The sequence below is a fragment of the Eublepharis macularius genome, chromosome 17, assembly GCF_028583425.1.
Source record: "Eublepharis macularius isolate TG4126 chromosome 17, MPM_Emac_v1.0, whole genome shotgun sequence".
NCBI classification, from domain to species: Eukaryota; Metazoa; Chordata; class Lepidosauria; order Squamata; family Eublepharidae; genus Eublepharis; species Eublepharis macularius.
The window spans coordinates 4,442,118-4,464,076 of NC_072806.1; the positions used below are offsets into that span (position 1 = coordinate 4,442,118).

Consider the following 21,959-nt stretch of genomic DNA (forward strand, 5'->3'; position numbering starts at 1 on the left):
TTGGATGGGTGACCTCCAACGAAGACCCGGGTTGCAGAGCCAGGCAATGGCAAACCAATTCTTGCCATGAAAACCCCACCAGGGGTCACCATAAATCAGCTATGACTTCACAGCACTCTCCTCCATACCACATTTATTTTGGGGGATTTACCCTAATTCCCTTCTTGTGGTTTACATTGTATTTTGTTGCCAGAAGCACTTGAAAGACAAACTAGATTTCCAGGCCATGAGCTTTTGAGAGTCAGAGCTCCCTTTTGTCTGATGGGATGAAGTTCTGACAAAGGGATCTCTTATTCTAGAAAGCTCATACCCTGGAAATCTGGTTGGTCTTTAAGGTGTTACTGGACCTGAATCTTGCTATTCTCCTGGATTTTTTTTTTTTTACTGTTTCATCCCAACTGGATGACAGGACAGCATAAACAGATTTTTAAAAATTAAGCATCTCTGCGGCATAACTCTGAATACCAGATGCTGGGGACAAAGGCAGGCTGTTGTTGCGAGTGCTCAGGGCCACCTGGCTGCTGGAAACAGAAAGGAATCCTTTCCCACCGCTGCCCACTTTTGCTTGGCACAGCGAGGCCCGCTATGGCTCTCGTTCAAACGCCGCTGCTGGAAAGCGCTTTTGGGGCAGAGCGCAGCCAAAGGAGGCCAGTCCACGCTGGGCCTATTAAATCCACGCCTGAGGTTGATGAACACTTTGTGTCTCCCTAAGAAGGCCCGACAACCCTGCGGGCTCCTTTCTCCCGTTTTAATAGCTTCTGCTTCCTGGGAGCGGATGTATTTACAACATGACACCAATAAATTTCCAGCTCCCGCTGCCTCCCTCTCCCTCTCTTCCTCAAGCAAATGTGTGTTTGCAGCACAGGGTGGGAGGAGGGGGGGGGGGTTGGGAAGAACAATTCATCTTCATAACTCACACAGCAAACTGTGCCTCTTTCAGCCCCCCAGAGACAGAAGGAGGGGGAGGAAGAGATCATCCATCTGCTCCTTTGGGGTGACCCTCATTAGAGCTCCCCTTCTAGATCTTGCTGCCAGTGCAGCAATCAATGCAGAGGTACTGACTTCCCTTCTCTGCTTACCAACCCATTGCCTTTCTGTTCTGCCCTCCTTTCTAAGAGCACTGGTTTAGGATATGTGGCTCTTCCATTTTATCCTCTAAACAACCTTGCAAGGTAGGTTAAGCTGAGAAAGTGACTGCATTGTCAACATGCCCCCTACTGGGGTTCAATATTTTCTCTCCACTCCCCTCTTCTTTTAACCACATTTCCCCCTGCTCTGGCCATACCCCTTCTTTAAAGGAACAGCAATTATTTAGGATGTATCCAATGCCCTCAATATGGGTCAGAAGGCAATTGGTTGGAACTGGGAAGAGGTGGTGGAACTCAGTGGTGGAACTTAGGACCACACAATGACGTCACTTTGGGTCAGCTGGAACAAGGGGGGGGGAGGTTTTTTAAAGTTTAAATTGCCCTCGGTGAAAATGGTCACATGGCTGGTGGCCCCGCCCCCTGATCTCCAGACAGAGGGGAGTTTAGATTGCAGAGGGGAGTTTAGATTAGGCGATCTAAACTCCCCTCTGCCTGGAGATCAGGGGGCGGGGCCACCGGCCATGTGACCATTTTCAAGAGGTGCCGGAACTCCGTTCCACCGCGTTCCAGATGAAAAAAAGCCCTGGTTGGAACAAAGCAGCTGCTCCCACAGGGATCGCAGAGGGGAAGAAGCTGGGATCCAATGGAAACCGAGTCACCTCCTGATTTCCTGGTTGGGAAGACAGAGCTCCTTTTGAACCTGAAGGAAGGAAGAATCAAAGTGGGAGAAAAAGGAGCAAAAGGCAAAGCTGTGGGCTAGACCCTAAAGGACCCTATGAACGGTGATGTGCCAATTTGGCCCTTTTTAATTCTTTTGGATTCCACACGGCATTATCCCCATCAGCTTTGATTTCAATGTCGACACCCTTGTTTCTTTCATATGCCACTGATGCAAAGTAATGACAAAAGAGAATTAATTTTAGCAGGGAAAATCCAGCGCAATGAAAGAGAAGTAAGGGTGTGAATACAGACTTGGGTTAATTTTTCACAAGGGTCAAAATTAAGCTGAAATGGGGACAGTCAGATCAAAGCACCCAGCTTTTGAGATTCAGTCTCATCTCTGTCTGTGAAGTCATATTCCTAATGAACGTGTCAGCCTCACGCTGGTCCCTCTCTTCCCATCTCCTGGCTGTGTTTGGGGAAGCAATTCTGACATTACGCAATCCCAAGGCAGGCTAGCTGAATGCAAGAGAACGGCCAGCATTGCTTTAAACCATTAAAGGACCCCCACATGGCCAAAGAGCCCACCCACAAAGGCAGCTGACTGCTGTCTCTCTGCAGGATTTTCTGTTTGCCTTCTTCCAAAACTCCTGTGTAGGTTTTGCACGCATTACTCTGAAAGAGTTTTTGCCCTTATGGGATTGTTCCAATTACTGCCAATACCAAGAAGCTGCACACTCAGAAGAGGCTGCCTGTTGTGCCTCTGAATGACCTGCTGCTCTGTCTCTGCCTCTTTCCAGTCTGCCTCTGCTGGGGATGAATGCTTCTGATGCATCTCTGCCTCATAATCGCATTATCCAGTTGCTCCTGATACCGGGGTCAGAATGAGCTGTACTCCAAGAAGGCTTTCCATAGAGTCTTGGCATGGGGTGGCTGCCCTGTGTTTGCCACCTCTCAATCAGGACGAGACGTGTTCAACAAAATGTGTGAAACGAAAAAATCCACTTCCAAACGATTGCTGAAGTGCATTGAAAGTGCATTATCCAACGAGTGCAGAATCAGCCAGTGATTCGTGCACTAAGAGAGCAGTCTTTTCTGAGGGCACGTAGTCATGGTACTTTTTCACTCACGCCCACGTGGAGCTGCCTTATACTGAGTCAAGCTTTTGCTCATATCAAGGCCAGTATTGCCTGCTCAGACTGGCAGCCGCTCTCCAGAGTCCTTTCATATCAGATCCTACTACCTTGTCCTGCTTCGGCTGGAGATGCCAGCGATTGACCCTGGGGTCTCCTGAACGCAAAACAGATACTCTACCAATGAGCCACGGCCCCACCCCATCAAATGAAAACGCTGAAAACACACTCTATGAAAATAAACCTTTTCGGAGAGTCTCTTTAGTTCTGGAGGGGAAGACTAGTCTCGAGCTATTGGAAACCATCGAATTGAAGGAGCAAAGCTGAGGCGAATCCAACACTCCTGGTGCCCTGCCAACGTGAGCCTTTCTGAGGACGCGTCCTTGCACGGCTCCCGTACATTTCCACGGGAGCTTGAGTGAGAAACACCCTCAGAGAATTACACCCAGTATCTTAACCTAAACTCTTTGTGTCGCCTGCCAATTTAATTACAGCTTGAAATTGGCAATGCGCAGTCAGCTGCGATCCCAGCATACCAAAGCAGGGCTGAAAAGTATGCTCCGGCACGTGGATCGCCCCGACCACCTCCAAACTCCCTGCCTTTCCCCGCATCTGGCCCAAGCTTTGCAAATGGCCTGCTGCCACCGTTACCACCACGCACAGCTGCCAAGACATCAATGGGAAATAACTTCACCCAGGGAGTGCAAGTCTGAAACCCACCTGAAAGGCAGCTTGGCTGTTAAGTAACCACAGCCGCTTTGACTAACAGCCAAAAGCAAGTTGCTGCTCACGGCAACACGGCTTTGTTTTCCTCTCCCTCCCCACTCCCTGCTTCCTGCTATCGGAGGATTTCTGTGCAATTTGTTTACTGAATGCAAAGGAACATGAAAGCAAACTACTAAGCCAAGGTACAGTCTTTCTGGCAATAGAGTTTCAAGGCATGTGCCCCCCCTCCCCGCTGCCTTTCCCAATCTGCACTCCATTACCAGGCAAACTATTTACTGAGTGCTAAAAAGAGCATTTTTAGAAGGTGACATTTAATCACACATCATATACTAGGGAGCAAAAACGGCACTGGGGCTCAGCTGCTTAAATAAAAAAAAAGAGATTACTAAGTATATGTGGGGGGGTGGGTCTTGGGAGAGATACAGAAACCTAACAAACACTGTCGAGAGATGTGATCCCCCCCCCTTCTAATGAAATTCGGGGTGATCTTCTCCAACTGTTTGGCCTTGAATATGGTTTAACATGAAATGCAGAATTAACAATTGGAATTCTCTACCAAAAGATGCGGCTGCACCCAGTGACTAAGGATTAGGCAAACTCATAGCCTGTTGTCAGGCACGATAGCTGCACAGATCCTCCATGTACAGCTGCAGTATACCTCTGAATAACAGATGTGGAGGAGCAACAGCAGGGCATGGCTATTTCCTTCTTGCCCTTTTGGTAAATCATGGGAGTGGCTACTGTTAGAAACAAAATGCTGGCCTTGATGTACTTTTGATATGATCCCAGAGGTATGAGAACTAAATGGAGCCTCCATGTACAGAGGCAGGGTAGCACTGAATACCAGGTGCTGGGGACAAAGAACAGAAGAGACCATCAATTTCACACTTTGCCTGTGAAGTTTGCAAAGGAGTCTAGTTGGCCACTGCTGGAAACTAGTATCAGACTAGAACTAATTATGGGTCTCAGCCATCAAGGCAATTCGTAAGTATTTAAACTTGCCAGGAGTAAACTGATTTCTGCTTCCTAGTCTAATAAAATTACATATGTCAACATCCACAAGCCCTGGAGGAAGAGTAGAATATCTATTATTTTTTTTGAAAAAAATATCATGCCAAACCAGTCAATTCAGATTCTTGTGGCAGATTACAGTTTTTTAAAAAATACATATATTCAGGGCTTTTTTCAGCGGGAACGCGGTGGAACGGAGTTCCGGCACTTCTTGAAAATGGTCACATGGCCGGTGGCCCCGCCCCCTGATGTCCACACAGAGGGGAGTTTAGATTGCCCTCTGAGCTGCTGGAGCGGCATGGAGGGCAATCTAAACTCCCCTCTGTCTGGAGATCAGGGGGCGGGGCCACCACCACTGGCCATGTGACCATTTTCACCGAGGGTGATTTAAGGTTAAAAAAACTCCCCCCCTTGTTCCAGCTGACCCAATGTGACGTCATTGTGTGGTCCCGAGTTCCACCACTGAGTTCCACCACCTCGTTTCCCAGAAAAAAAGCCCTGTGTGTGTGTGTGTGTTTATTTATATATATATATATATATATATATATATATATATATATATATATATATATATATAATGCCATAAAGATACTAAAAACCTTAAAATAAAACCACAATGTCTTATATGCACAGTAGCACCGGGCTGCAATCTAAAAGCACTCTAGGAAATTACTAAGCCAAGGACTCCTAGGCCAATTTCGAAAAAAGATGGAGCTGGATGGAAGAGAATTTCATAACCATATCTGTTTGGTAAACACAGAGCAGTAAGAACATCAGAATTCAAAGGGGCCACATGAGCAAATTCGTCCTTTTGTGCCAGACTACACCTTTAATTTTTCATCAGAAAAAACGGGAATTCTATCTGAATTCAGCATACAGTTGAATCGACGATCAAAGACGGTTAACCAACCACCGAATTCTTTGATCACAGACTCATAGAATCGCAGAGTTGGAAGGGACCTCTACGGTCATCTCATGAACAATAGAAAAAAGAGGGCTCTAATGTTTAACACGGAATAAGCAAGACCTTGAAAATGATATATATTTGTCGCGGAGAAAATTGGAACTCAACTTTTAGTTTAGGGTTTTTTCCCTTTCCCCCCTACTTTTCCCATTTTCTAAATTGTATTTTCTTTTTATTATTATTAGTTGCTTGTCTTGTTCGTTATTTCATGTTTATATGTACTGTTGGTGTGGTTTTTTTAGATTGTTGTGTTTTTTTATCTTTTAGGTTTACGGCTTATTGCTTAAATAAAAATGTATAATGTAATAGGGTCATCTAGTCCAACCCTCTGCAAAATGCAGGAAATTCCCAAATACCAGTCCCCCCGCCCCCAGTGACCCTAACTCCATGCCTACATCTTGTCAAATATTCCCTGAAGGCTATTTTGAAGAGGTCATCTTACCTTTTTATTTTATTACGACATCATTGGTTTAGAAGGGGAGGCGTGACGGCTGCTCGCCCTCCGCACAAGTCTTGCAGCTACCAGGAATAAACCTAGCTCCCTAATAAACCACCTTTCACTGTCCATCTACTATAACTGCAGGCGTTTCCAGGAACTGTCCTGCTCCGCACATAACATTTTTAAAATAGTGGCCGTTACGTCATTTTATCTCTGTTTTTAATTTTGTTTTTATTTTGAAACTGTAGACTGAGCCTGATGTTCTAGCATAAAAGCTGAACAGAACATTTCAACAAATCATTCATATTGAAAGAAACCTTCCATTACATGGATGAAAATTATAATAACTTCTAAAAAATATAACCTTGTTTCCCAATAAAAGTTAATTAGTTTGTTTTTGTAATTAGCATAAGAATCCAGTCTGTTGATAATTAAAATATATCTTTTGGCCATTCTAATAAAGATAATGCTTTAAAAATACTCAACCAATATTTGACCGGTCAACCGACTCAACCTTTTTTTTGATCCGTCAAATGGTGGACCGCAATTCAGCACAAAAATATCAACAGCACCTCAAATGGACATTCAATTAGACATTGCTGATGAATCAACCTCTCTCTCAGCAGGACTTTTAGACTCAAAGATGGCCCAGTAATTTGTGCCAAGGGAGGGAGGGAGGGCTGTCTGGAAGTCTCAGGCCACACCGAGAATCCCTATAGGGCATGATAAGGCTCAGGGAATTCATAAAGCTCTCTCTCCATACATTTCCGCACACGTTGGATAATGCACTTCCAATCCTCTTTATAGATCATTTGGAACAGATTTTTTTGTGTGCAGAACAAAAAATCCACCTCGAATGATTGATAATGTGCATTGAAAGTGCATTATCCTACGTGTGCAGAATCAGCCAACATTAAGTTTCTTGGGGTGATTAGGCAAGTCTTATGAGGTCTACTTTGTACTCTTACTTTATTTATGTCATTTATAGTCCGCCTTTCTCGCTGAGGCTCAAGGTGGATTACACAGTGTGAGATTAGTACAGTTAATGTCAAGAACATTTCCATGAACAATGCCACAGGGTAAATAGATAGAAGTTCACAAAGACAGAGCATTAGCAGGAATCCAATACACAATAATGGTGAAGTCTAAGGTTCCTAATTCATTAGCAGACGGTCTGAGATCCCTTCCCTACAATACAGACTTATATGACCTTAAAACATATCAGTACAGTTCAAGGATTCACTTAAAAGAAAACAAACTCAAGATCTCTGAACAGTTAAGGCATGACTAATTTGCACGAAGTGACACAAAAATACAAGACAATCCTTTACTGGAACTAAGCCTTTGCAAGAAATTTAGCAACTAATTGCATCTGTCCAGGACTTTTTTTCTAGGAAAAGAGGTGTTGGAACTCAGTGGGTTGCCCTCGGAGAAAATGGTCACATGGCTGGTGGCCCCGCCCCCTGATCTCCAGACAGAGGGGAGTTTAGATTGCCCTCCGCGCCGAGCGGCGCGGAGGGCAATCTAAACTCCCCTCTGTCTGGAGATCAGGAGGCGGGGCCACCAGCCATGTGACCATTTTCAAGAGGTTCCGGAACTCTGTTCCACTGCGTTCCAGCTGAAAAAAAGCCCTGCATTTGTCCACCAGAAACTGGCAGAAGGTCCACTAGAAATGGCTAGGTGGCCCATCAGTGGATCACAAACTTCCTTCTCCCCACTTTGCAGTAGAGAAATCAGACCATAAAAGCAATTAATACTCACCACAGGGGCCTTTGTGCTTCACTCGGATTTCCTTCCTGAGAGCACAAGCCATGGCTTCCAGCTCACAGGGGTTGCCGTACGTGAGGTTATTGCTGCCGCAGACAGGATCGTAAACGGTTTGACACACCTGCTGGCATTCACACACCGCTTCCTGGTTCTTTACCACACAGGTGGCCCCAAAGGTGCACTCGACACTCAGGCAGGGGCTGGGAGCACCAAGATCTGTATTGGGAGGGTGGGGTAAGCAGGTGGAGAAAGAAGAGCTATCAGAGTTCTGCCCGACTACAATTCTTAGAACCGAATCAGTAACAGGCAAGCCCCCCTGCCCCGCTTTGCATACCAATCAACTGTACGCATTAAAACACCAGAATATTTTCAGAGCTTCATGGCTGCCGACTCCTGTCATATGCATGAAATATGTGTGTCACACATTGAACTGGTCATACCGCTAGGGATCAGTTGCCCAGAACGGGGTGCAATTGAATTATTTTCCAGAAGGGACATGAGTCAGGCCAAGTCCTGGGGAATTCTGGGACTTTTACAAAAAATAGTTCATGAGAGGAGGCCTCTGGTATCTCTGGTCTCTACCCATACTGGAAGACCTCAAAACAAGCCCAACGCAGCCTGGTTTAGGGCTGGGTCCTTCTGTCAATTCTGGGTGCCACTTTCTACTCTGAAAGCTTTGGTGAAGAGGAAAACACCCATTCCCGACACCAACACATCTTTTTGAAGTGGAACCAGTTGGTTCCAACTTAAGTTGGTTGGCATAATACAAATTCTTCTTATTCAGGAAGCAGACAGTTTAACGAAGATATCCTGGACTTTGCAATCCTAAAACACTGACATTTAGGGGGGGGGGACAATTCCCCATTATCTTTTGCTTAAAGTTGGTGGGAATGGGCAGGAAAAAAGGAGCAGTTCCCACCCGACCCCTTTTGGTGAAAAGATACGTAAGACATCAATATTGAATGTTTTCAGGCTAAGTTTTCAGTATCTCCTTTCTGACTTCTATTTAGTACAGCTGACTCTTGACAGCTCATACCCTGGAAATCTAGCAAGAGTCCAGCAGCACCTATAAGACAAACAAAATTTGTGGTAGGGTGTGATGTTTTGTGAGTCACAGCTCACTTCTTCAGATACCCTCTCGGAAGAAATGAGCTGTGGCTCATGAAAGCTCCTACCCTACCACAAATTTTGTTAGTCTTACAGGTGCTACAGAACTCTTGCTCCTTTCTGCGGCTACAGACAGACTAACATGGCTACCCATCTTGATCGATCTCTCTGGGAATCTAGTTGGTCTTTAAGGTGCTACCAGACCTGAACCTTGCCAAAAAAGCAGCAGCAGCCCAGAGCAGCATGTGTTTTGCCCTTCCACATTTCATCCTCACAACAACCTTATCAATGATAGATGCAGAGGAGGAGCCGTGTGAGTCTGTAGTAGCAAAATCAAAAAGAGTCCAGTAGCACCTTTAAGACTAACCAACTTTATTGTAGCATAAGCTTTCGAGAATCACAGTTCTCTTCGTCAGATGCATGGAGGGCAAGAAGAAACTGGTCAGATATATATCGGTGGAGAGGGGAGGGAGGAGTAGATGCAAACAGTAGCTTCTGATATGGAGATCAGTTTGCTTCTGTTAAGGAAGTCAGCTACTTCTGACAATGAGATAACCATTCATAGTCTCTATTCAATCCCAGCCTGACTGAGTCAAATTTACATATGAATTCCAATTCAGCAGCTTCCCATTGGATTTTGTTTTTGAAAGGTTTCTGTTGAACTACAGTGACTTTTAAGTCCTTGATGGAATGTCCTGGTAGATGAGCCCTGACTCTAAATGTAGGACCTTGAACGCTCACAGGAAGCTGCGATCGGACACTTGGTCGCTCACAGTCAGTATGGCAACGGCTCCCAGGTAGTAAATGTTGTTCACATCACCCACTGCCTGGCCCTTTTAACTGGAGATGCCAAAGACTGAACCCGGGACCTTCCACTTGCAAAGCGGAGCCCTTCACTTTTTGCCATGTCCTCTTCTTGTCCCCAGCATGCACCAGTCTCAGCTCCTGTTACAGTGCTTACGAATTTGGGGCTCTTGGGTTCACGCCCTCTCCACTTCCAAGGGTTTACGACAGGCCCACGGGTGAACGATTCCAAGTGTACAGCTAGGGAAACTGAGGTTCAACAATGACCTCCTTCAGAGGGCCTTTGAAAATTTCAAAGTGCAATCTAAAAATGGGCTACAAATTATTTCCTGGCACAGTTGCTTAGGGTGATAACTTTCTGAAGCAGAAATCCTCCTGACCATACAAAATGTTCACCTGGTTCATAACAACAACATAATAACATTTGATTTATATACCGCCCTTCAGGACAACTTAACACCCACTCAGAGCGGTTTACAAAGTATGTTATTATTATCCTCACAATAATCATCCTGTGACAGTGAGAGAGCTCTGAAAGAGCTGTGACTGACCCACGATCACCCAGCTGGCTTTGAGCAGAGGAGTGGGGAATCAAACCTGCCTCTTCAGATTAGATTCCTGCCGCTCTTAACCACTATACCAAACCGGCGCTCTCAATCCTGATAGGGGAGAGGCCACATTCTGTCTGTGCTTTCTTGAACTAGACAGCTGATTTGAGGGTGGGGGGAGGTTATCAGAGCAGAATCCTTTATTCGTTTTAGCATTCACCATTCCCCCCGGCCCTTTGTCTTCCACCAGAGATAAAGGGTGTCCGCAGGGTACTAGGGCAGAGGCAATGCATACAAAACGTCCCACAAGGTTCTACAAAGAACCTTCCTATAGGGCCAAGCAGAGGTTGCGATGATGGCAGGGTAAAGAGAGGATGTTTTTACCAGCAGAATTGTTTCGATTTCACCTCCCCCGTGCCTTCTAAGTATCTATTTGCCTGAGGCTTTTTTCCCCGCATGGAAAGTGAATTCAGTCTAAAATAAAAACCCACAACCCTTCATGTTGGTAACTCCTGGGCGGTCTTCACGCAAGCAAGAACTAAAACAAGGACCCCGCATGAAATGTTGCCACAGAAGGGTCTGTTCCCAGGGGTTCCGGGCCAGCTTTGCCGTTAGTTAGCGTGAGGTGATCTGTCACAGGGGGGCTACCCATTAACAGGCAGCAAAACATCAGTTTATAATGTTTTGCCACCACAGAGAGAGGGGATGCCATCTAGAGCCTCTGCCTTTGGCACCAAAATGTCTCAGGTCATCTCTGAGGGAGTTTCTGCCTTGCATAGAGAAAAAGGCCACCTTTGGGGCCTCTGCAGAGAGACGTCTGGGATCCTCGCCACAACGTGCTACAAGATGCGTGCTCCTCATGCTCTATAAACACTCGCCCATCTGCCCAAATGTTTCTCCTGCCCTACTTTCAGTCCTGCCCTTGCCAATTCTACACCTCCCCGGGGTGCGTGTGGGTGTGTGTCTCCATGTTTTGTGCTTCCCCTGAGGACTAATTAGGAATTGGTTATGCCTCCTGGCTTCCTTGAGAGGAGGCCCAAGGGCAGCTTGTCTCCTCAGCCCGATCTGCTCCCTAATGGGGCTCCTTAATCAACGTCCCCTGGGCAGGTACCGCCTACCGCCCCCAGAGATAGCTATTGTCACGCCTGAGAAATATACCTCCCATTTCGGACCAGGAGGGGTCCCAGGGACATAATGCTAACAGTTTCATCCCTCCCATTCCTTTGGAGAGCCTCAAAGAAAAGTCTGCTGGCAGATTCCAATGGCTTCAAAACAGTCAGAGAGAAGCAGTAATGGTGGCCACTAGAGATGGGCACGAACCGGGGAAACGGTGGTTTGTGGTGGTTCGTGGATTGTCGTTTTTCACGAACCACGAACTTCACAAACTTGCCCTGGTTTGTGAACCGGTTTGTTTGGTTCATTTCTACATCACTTCTGGGGGCCATTCTACTGTCTCCAGAAGTCCGCCCTGGTTGCCTATGGAATTGATTGATCAGCTCCAGGCTGTCTGCAGTGACGAACCGAAAAATGAACCAAACAAACCACCCTAAAGTTCGTAGCGGTTTGTCAGAAATGAGCTCCGACAAACCACAGGTTTGCAAACTGAAAGAAAGGCCCAGTTTGTCACGACCTTTGGTTCGTATTTCAGTTCGTGCCCATCTCTAGTGGCAATCCTTCTCCCACCAATGGGCCCATGTTAACACAGCAAACATCTATCAACTTGCACGTTTCATTCTTCAAATAAAGGCCAAGTCAGAGATTCCCCCCGCCCTTTCCTGAAGTGCATTAAAAACATATACTGTGCCAAGGCAATCCAAATCCTTTGCCAAGAAATGCTAAACCCTCTGACCAGTACAAATTATGCTAATTAAGCAACTGTGTACATATTTGCTTCATTTAAACAACCTTTTTGTCTGCTAGACATGCAGAGTGGGAAGCAGCAGCAAAGCAGTCCAGGTTGCCTCCCCCGGCTGCTGGAAATCCTGCTGAGCCTCATAGGGTTGCCAACTCTGGGTTGAAAAATTTCTGGACATTTGGGGGCGGATTCTGGGGAAGTCCAGGTTTGGGAAGGGGACGGATCTCAGCAGAGTATAATGCCACAGAGGCCACCATCCAAAGCAGCTGTTTCTCTGAACTATGAAGATCAGTCATAGATCCAGAAGATATCCAGGCATTACCTGGAGACTGGCAACCTAATCTCACCATCCCCAAGACATTTCATCAAGGGTTGCCTGCACCATTCATGAGGACTAGAAATGCCTTTAAAAAATAAAACACACCAAAACAAAATCAATGCAGAATTCTGCTTGCACAGAACTGCGGCTAGGCGCGCTGTACCCACAGCCTCAGAGACACACATTAGTGTTTTTTCCTGCCCCCTAAAGGCACCCATCAAGGTCACCCTATGGTGTGTAGGAGGCAGGCAGGCACATATTCCAAGCAGTTTTTCTTGCTTAAGAAAGGAGTTTTACTGCATCCATAATCTTCATGCAACCGGGACACAGGCAGGGGGAGTGACAGCTGCTGCTCTTCTGCCAAAGACTATAAGCTGGTTCTGCACAGATTCAGGCCACCGACAGGCCAAGAGGGGGAAACTAAAGGCAGGACTGAGGCGAGCTGGGGCAGTGGTGGACGAATCACAGCTCCAATGGGCAAAAGCATTCCAAGGGGACGAAACAGCAGCAGGGAAAGAGAAAAAGAAAGAAAGGAGGGGAAACCCAACACTGAAGAGGAGACAGACAGACAGGAAGTGGGGCCACGATGCAGAGAGAAAAAGGTGGAATAAGATGTGACATGGTGCTTAGGCCCAGGTTCACTGAAGCGATAAAACCACATCTGGACTGTATTCGGCGACTGATGGAGAAGTTGGAATGGCCCAGGACAGGGGTGGCCAAACTGCGGCTCGGGAGCCACATGTGGCTCTTCTAGACATATTGTAAGGTTCCCAGAGGTCTCCGAGTATCACCGTGGCCATACATTTTAGTTTACTTAATTTCTCTCACTTCCCTCCCTTTCCTTCTTTCTTTTCATGTCTTTCCCTCCCTCCCTTTCCTTCTTTCTTTCCAGGTCTTTCCCTCCCTTTTCCTTTTTTCCTTCCTTCCTTCTTTCTTTCCATGTTGGGGTTGCCAGGTCTGACTCAGAAAATACCTGGGGAGTTTGGGGGTGAAGCCTAGCAAGGATGTGACATCACTTTTGTGATGTCACTTCCAAGTCAAAGGTCAGGTTATGGCATTTCCCAAGCTCCACCCCTTCCGATGATGTCACTTCCAGCACACTGCACCAACCCCCCTTCCTGTGATGTCACTTTCAGGACACTCCCCCAAACCTGCCCCTTCATCTGAAGTCACTTCAATGCTTCATGTCTTGCGGCTCTCAAACATCCGACGTTTATTCTATGTGGCTCTTACATTAAGCAAGTTTGGCCACCCCTGGCCCATGAGAAAGCCACAATGAGTTGACTGGCCCCTGCTGCAGTGCAGGAAGAGCTACTGAGGATTGGCCCAGCTTGTTCCATGTTACCAGCTGCCTTCTAGGGGAGTGGCCCACCAGGAACTGTCCCTGTTAGTTTAAGTGGCCAATCCACCCCGACAAACTGTACTATTTCATATGGGGGTTCAGGTAGCGGAATGCTCTTCCATACCCAAAAAGAATCCCCTCCACATAGATAACTAGCATGTTCTAGCCTAGCGTCCTCCTGACAAGCTAGTTTTCTAAATGCAGGAATCTTCAGAGTGTGTTGCATATTGCATAAATGGCATCCGCTCCCACCTGCAGTGCAATGTGGTACAGAACAGATGCATGTTGATCACTGCAATGAGAACTGGGCCTGAGAGTCAGTCCACAAGCACGCACGCACACGCACACAGCACGACAAAGCCACGTGGGAATCCAAATGTTTTTGATATTGGAGGGGTAATCACCTTAAAACGGCTGCAGACGAGATACATTTTTCAGAAATTCTGAAACCATGAAAAGAAAATTTTCCCGAATTACTTCTGAGATGCATCTTCTTAATCTTTCCACCATTATTGTTGTAAATATCTTATGATCCACATTTAGTAAGGAGATAGGTCTGTATGATTGTGCTATCAGTGGGTCATTTCCCTCTTTATGTATTAAGGTTGTGTTTGCTTCTTGCCACGTCTGTGGTAAGATCTTCCCATCTTTTATCTCCTTCATCACTTTTTGCAGGAGTGTAACTAATACAAGATCTACGAATATGCAGCAATGGCCAAATTAAATTCTTATGTACACAATAGACCAACAATGAATTTTGGGGAAAATGGAAAGATTTCTTTGATTACTTAGGTTAAAAATAAGATAAAATGGGGTAGTTTGACACAAGATAAACAGATAAAACACAGGAGAAATGATTAATTTAAAAGTGTTGATATTAAAGGCTGGGTATAAGAAAATAAGGAGAGGGAAAGAGAGCTATTATATAATTTAGTTGTACTGTTATATTTTCTGAATGTATCTTTCTATGAGCTTAATCCAATTTTAAATGTAGTGCTTGTATATGTTTCTATGCACTTTCTGTTGTTATATCTTTTCTTTTTAAATAAAATCTTTTAAAAAAATTAAAAGAAAAATTTACCCATTTTTGGTAGGGCGACAGAGATGAGGACAGAAATTGAGAAAGTAAACACAACAATTACTTATTTTACTATGTAAGATGCGCTATTTGGAATATTTATGGAATTTTAAAATGTAATTGCCTTCATTTTCTACAAGCAAGGTTGCAAATATTTCCAGAACTTGAGAGGGAGCTGTGAATGGCTGTACCCTGGGCTACCCTTTGCACATATATCTTAATTTTTGCCATTTGAGAGGCAGGAGAAGGGAAAAAAATGAAAATGAGAAAAATTTTGTAGTAAATAAAGTGTATTAATTGAACAGAAACCATTTCATATAGTCACAAAAAGACTACCTGCATATTTTGGTATCAGGAAAAACATGTCACTGAAAACAATGAAGACTTTAATAATGTATTATTATCAAACACACTGCAGCATATTAATTGTTGCCAATATTTTTCACACTTACACATGTAACATATCCTTGCAGATAGATATGTATTTAATATCATAATAACATTTTTCTGCATAAAAATAGAGTATATGTGAGGTATACATCTAAAGTATACAATGGAATTACCACTGTCTAATGCTGCAGGTTGTCAAAACTGCAATGTTTTGAATTGCTTTTACTATTGTGAAGGGGTAATTAGCTGACAGCATGAGATGTGATCTGGGCAATCCCCCGTCCAAATCTCACAACTCATTTGGTGGCTTCTGGCAAGAATCAGCACCCCCCCCCCCCCCAACAATAATAAGAATTAGAGATGGACACGAACCGGGAAACTGGCGGTCCATGGTTCGTCGTGTTTCATGAACCTGCATGAAATTGCCTGGTTCACGAACTGGTTTGTTTGGTTCATGAATACGTCACTTCTGGAGCAGCAGCAGGTCTGCAGAAAGCCTATCCTCCCATTGCCTACGAAACTGATTGATTGGCGGCAGGCTGTCTGCAGTGACGAACTGAAAAACAAACCATGCCCTCCCACGAACTACTGGTTCGTGAACCAAAAAAACCAAAACGGTCCAGTTTGTGACAAACTTTGGTTCATATTTCGGTTCTTGCCCACTTCTAATAAGAATACTGGTCTATCATGCAGAGCTCTTGTGTAGGTTATTGTGATGTGTGTGAAGTGCTTGGAACATCAAATACTAAATGCTAAGTATTATTATTTTGGAATGCATTGTTTGCTTGTGCACATACGCATCTCAAGGCATGGCACACCAGCACACTGCTTCCCTTCGTGCACCCGCCATAAGCACCTAAACCATAAATGCTGCAATCCACACCTCTGTAAAAAGTTAGTGGGGGAGTTGTTTGCCCCATCACGGTAGCACATGTAGCTCATCAATACTTATGTAGCCCCCAAGAGGGCAAATAGTGCCCCCCTCCGGCTACTTCAGGTTGGGGAAATGGTGCAGAGGGGAGGTCAAACTCCCTCTCTACATGCCACAGCCAAAATCCAACTTGCTCCCACACATGCCTGGGAAACACAGAACTTCAGAACACCATTTCACCAGATCTAGGAACATTCCTGGGTAAAATATAACACGTAGTTAGGTCTCGAGAATGAGCGGCCCAACTTTGAACTGAACTTTGTGGTAATATAATCCTGGGTCTCATAATTAAAATCACTACATTCCTCCCTGTGGCAGTGTTACTCATTCACACACACGAACACACACACAGAGATGTATAAAGCAAATGATATGAACAGAGGGGTAAAAAGCATGACAGTTCCAAGAAGCCAAGCAAGGGAATATATTAAAGATCAACCAGGAGCAGCCCAAATTGACTCATTTAGCAGGGAAAAGGTGAGCGTATGGTGCTTGCTGGGAAGAAGGGCAACAGTCCAGGTGTGAGGGAGAGCTTGCAGAAAATAGCAAATGCTTGCACCCAAATTTCTCCGTGCACTTCTCATCTTGGGCCGGGGGGAGATGCAACCCACAGCCAAGCATCTGCAAAGCTCAATAATGTTCATTCCAGGAGAGGGAACTTTTACATCTCAACTGGGTCTGGGAAAAAGAGAGGAAGAAGAGGATGGATCATCCTGGACAGAGCTAAGGGAGAAGGAGAGAAAGCCGACCTCGGAGCAGAGACGTCTCGGCGGGGTGCGGCGGAGCGCCGCGCGAATGTGCTTCCCTTCTCCAAACGGGCAATGCTGGAAGACACAAGACACACAACGGAAAGAGAGAAAAGAAGAGAGAGAAAGGAGAGAAAGAAAGGAAGAAGACAGACATAGCGATGGGCGCCCTTCCCTCCTCCCCACCAGACATACTCCACATCACCTCATTCCAATTTAGAGTCAGCACCAAAAACATCTATTGGACAAATCAGGAGAAAAGTGAAATGGCTACAAGGAAGGACTAGAAGCGTTCTCCATCTCAGTGATTAATTACAGGTTGGGACCAACTTTGATCAAAGAGGGCAAATTTTTAAATCGGCAGGCCTGACGTTCAGGACTGTGCTTAAATCTCAAGGTTGCTTTGGTTTCTGTTGTGTCTACGTAGCAAGGAATGGAAAAGAAGCTCTTAACATTCTTTCACAAGATCAGTGACAGCTATTTTATTTGTTTGCTTAATAAATGGGAAGTTCCTCTCGCTCCTTATCACATCTCAAAAAGGCACCTATATCTAGCGGATTCTTTCCCCCCCGCCCCAAGCATTCTATTGTGGTTTTTAAATAATATTTTTTTTTACTGTTATTGTCATTTTGATAACAGAAGCTGCCATGAGAACAGCCCATGAAGGGGGAAGAGCATAAATATTGCAACCAAATAAATAAAATATGCCCATCCATTAAATCTAATTGCTTCAATGAATCGGTTCACTGTTGCAAAGGCAGATCCATTAGGGAGCCTTTCATTGGTTGCTAGCCTTAAATTCTGGGCCTTTTTCTCTCACCTGATGGTTCGAAAAAATCAAACGACCAATTTCAAATTGTTTAAATAATCCTTCCCTTCCTCTAAGGAACCCAGGGATTTGTAGTTCTATGATGATGGGCTGGGACCCTTTATACAGTGTCAAACTATGTTACCCAGGATCCTGTGGGGCAGTCATAACTAGAGATGGGCATATGAACTGGGAAAATGGCAGTTCGTTGTGGTTTTTGGTTCGCCATGTTTCACGAACCATGAACCACAAACCGGTTTGTTTGGTTTGTGAATACGTCACTTCTGGGGCAGCAGAAGGTCTGCAGAAAGCCCATCTCCCTTGTTGCCTAGGAAACTGATTGATTGGTGCCAGGCTGCCTGCAGTGATGAACAGAAAAACGAACCAAATGAACTGGCCTAAAAATCATTGCGGTTTGTCAGAAATGCCCTCCGACGAACCGCTGGTTCACGAACCAAAAAAACCCGGTGTGTGACAAACTTTGGTTCGTATTTCGGTTCATGCCCATCTCTAGTCATAACGGTTAAACTCATATAAATGGAGTAGAGAGAAGAAAAAGGAGCCAAGGAAATGGCAGTTCAGCCCGGAGACCATCTGCACGCAGAACTAGCACTACAGTTGAGCTACGACCCCTCTGAATGGATCTTATGAATCTATGAAACTGCCCCATATCAAACTAGATCACTGGTCCATTGGGTTGAGTAACATTTACTCTGATGGGCAGTGGCTTTCCAGGGTCTCAGCGGAGAAAGGTCTTTCCCCCAAACCGGCTAACCACGAATCTTTAACTGGAGATGCAAACTAAGCATGTGCTTTGACTCTGAACTTAAGCCCTCTCCTCACGAGCCACCGCAAAAGAGTGTCATCGTCCACTGCAATTGAACCATTGACCAGGGAGCAAATGCCTCACCACACCCTGAAGTTAGGTGGCAATAACCGGAAGGAGGGGGGCTTTTGCTCGCCGTGACAGAGCAGATACCTTCCCTGCAGGTGCCACCGTCAAAGACCAGCCTTAAAACTGCCAGGGCAGCCTCAGAGGAATCTTTGAAGTTCTGGCTAGCAAAGGCTCCCAGATACAGAGGGGGGAGAGAATTAAATGAGACCTCCCCCCCCCCCCGTTCTCTTCTAAGCGCTTTTCAAACAAACCCAGAACATTCACCGGCTGAGCGCAAAGCCCTGGAGATCAGCAGAGGAAGAAAAAGCAAAATGGGGCGACCTGGGACAGAAATGCAGAGCAGCCTGACTTGAAAATTTAAGCAAGGTTAGAGCAGGGGCAGCTGCAGAAATGCCCTAGAGCAGTTCTTGTCCTGGATCTAGCAAGGAACAGCAAAGTCAGGCCCTCTCCCTGCCCAGATGGGCCCCAAACCTGCTCCGCCAGGCACAGATAAAAGTCCGGAGCAACCCTTGAAGCCACTCCAGTGCTGCACGATGAGCCTCGGCTTTGAGCTCTAAGCTTCAGAGGGAACACAGTCCCGTTGGCCTGGGGTTGGCTCTGCCTAGCGTGCTTTCAAAATTAATCTGCAGCTTTGCCAACAAGATCGTGACTCCTTCATCGCAGGGGGAGGCGTTCTCACCTGCCACAGCTGGGAGGTCCAAAAATGCAGGAGATAAAGATTAACTTTAAATATTGTGCGAGGTTGTGTTGTTGTTGTTTTTAACTTCTAATGGGATATATACAGTCTGTTGCATTTTCAGACGGACAGAGCCACTGTGGGATCCTGGCGAAGTTTGAAGAGGCAAATCCCTGCTCAAAGTTACCTTGGCGCAGCTATCCTCTCACACTAATCCCCTTTACACAGATACAGGGCGGTGGGTAACCTCTGCTTAAAAGACACACTAAACTCCATACTAAAACGATGGATTCTGTAAACTGGAAATACTGAGCAAGTTTACCTAATGATGTGTATTTTGCAACATTTGCTCTATGGTTTTTAAAAAAGCATTTTTGACTAAAGAATTCTACTTCGGCTGGTCAGAGCCAAGGAGCCAGCCAAGGGGCTTAAATCACAGGACTTTTTCCCCCAGCTACTGTCTGGTTTCTACCATTTCTGCAGACATTGCCCCCATTAGGTACAAAACGTTTCTTGGCAGGTGTAAGAGCTAGAACCTTGCTTTTAAAAAAAATAAAATAAAAATAGAAACTGAGCATCTCAAGAAGCCAAATTGACCAGCCAGTTCCACATTCTGTATCCCACCTTCCTTCCATATTCCAGTGGCAGTGCAGTTTACAACCATACCCCTGGGCGTGTTTCATTTATTACTTTAACTTTAGGGCAGATTTAAATAGCTTTATGGCCTGTTTATAGCCAGTAGTGAATTTCTAAAAGTTGCCAAGGTCAAACTCTGTTTGCAGACTCTTTGCCTTGGCCCTTAATTCCACCTGCAGCCACCTGCTCCAGCTAAATAAAAAAGAAATGCACTCGGCACACGGTCAAGGGAGCAACGCTTTGTTATTAATTTCCTTTATTTCAGGGCTGAGCCAGGATTAAAAACAAAGAAACGGGCTCTGAGGCTGACAGATGTACGTTTTCTTTAAGGAAATAAATACCTGCTTCATTTTCATTGTTCTGTTCCCCAGAATTGAGACAGACAAGAAAAACAACATCCAACAGAAAGATGCCCCATTGGCAACTGGGTACCTACAGACCATGCCTGTAAACTGAGAAAGGCTTGTAGGAAAGAAGGGGAAAGGGGAAAGGACGAGGGATGGAGGAGAGAGGGTATTCGCATTACCCCGACAAGGAACTTGTGAAGGGGGAGTGGTATAAAAGTAGAGCAATGAGGGCTACTTCTGAGATGCACAACCAAGCATCCAACAGTGAGAAGACAAATGGATGGATGGATGGAAGGATGGATGGGAGCCACGGACTGAACACTCTGGACTTTATTATTCAAATATTTGCCATCACAAGCGAGGGGTGGAGGGAGAGAGGACAAAAATGCAAAAGCAAGACAACATCAGTAACAGGAAGGGAGAAGGATCCAGGCCAAGAACTGAAAAGGAAGAGCCAATTAGACCTGCCCTTGGCAGCCTAAGAACTCGGTGAGCGTGACTTACCTGTGGGATGGGGCGCACAGGGTCTCTTCCCATTGTAACAAACCAGAATTGGGAAAAGCCTTGGGCAGTCTGAAGATGGCATTGGGGATGGGAGGGTTGTTTTCACTTTGCAAATCAGCAGTGATTGGAAAGGGGAGAGGGAACCATCCTGAGCACGTTGCTTACCACAAGGGCCCTCGTGCTTGACTGGGATGGCGGTTCTCTGCTGGCATTCAGCCTTCTGGCGCTCGCAATCGTTGTTGTAAGTCCTGCTGTCCCTGCCGCAAAGAGGCCGGTAGGAGCCGTCGCAGGCGATACGCTCGCAAGTGCAGCGGGCGGACCCCCGGCGGTTGAGGCACACCCCATTAAAGCGGCATTCGTCCCTGCATTTGTCTAGAGAGAGCCAAGAAGGAAAGAGTCAAAAGTTACGTTGTGGTCGGCAATAGCACAGACCGTCAATAGCTACTGGGGCAAAGCAGAAAGGAAAGGTGCTCAGAGGTTGATCTTGAAGCAGAGGGGTCCTCTCCCTCATTGGCTAGAAAGGAGGAAATCCTGGGGCCAGGAAGGAAAGTAAAATTAAAGAACGTTCCTTGTTTATAAAAGGGATAAAAATGAACTCTTTGCAAGTATCTTTCCTGGGGTCAGTGTGAGCTGAACAGGAAACAGGCATCCAATCCAGCCATCACGAGCATTCCCCAAACATGGCAGAGAATGTGCAGTTATTTGGAAGGTAAACAGGAAAATATGTATGTTGTCAGGTAAATACCTAGTTGATAGCTGGATGCTCTCAGTCCTGCTCCGCAATATCTGATGGATGCGCCCATTAATTCCTGTTCTCCTTTCAACCCACAATGGCCCCAGGCATATACGTGAATTCCACTTTGTCTCCAATGGACGAACTCAGCATTGCAGCAACCCTACAAACGGTCTTCTCCTACGAGACCACTCCCCCGTCGTCCACCCTGACCTCATTTCAATGGTAAACGGGGCTACTTTTGACCCCAACCTTACCCATGCTCCTTGCCCTTCTCCAAAACTACGCATCAATTGTAGCCATTCTTCACTTTCTTCCACGGAAACAAAATGTTTCTATTCATTTTTTTTCTTTTGCTTTGGCATTTTTTATTTTTATTGTGGAAAAGTTAAAAGATAGAGCAAAAGGAAGAAAGTAAGATATTACCATGACACTACAAAGAGCCAGCAGTG

At 45.6% G+C, this 21,959-nt stretch overlaps 1 protein-coding gene across 1 annotated transcript in view; it reads right to left on the reverse strand.

The window, feature by feature from the left end:
• The window catches only part of AGRN (agrin), a 297,229-nt gene that overhangs the window by 71,775 nt on the left and 203,495 nt on the right, over positions 1 to 21,959 (reverse strand). The window contains exons 7-8 of the mRNA XM_055001300.1: positions 20,940 to 21,146; positions 7,783 to 8,004 (exon numbers count right to left, since the gene is read on the reverse strand). Of these exons, the coding sequence (XP_054857275.1) occupies positions 7,783 to 8,004; positions 20,940 to 21,146 (429 nt within the window). The remainder of the gene's footprint in view (positions 1 to 7,782; positions 8,005 to 20,939; positions 21,147 to 21,959) is intronic.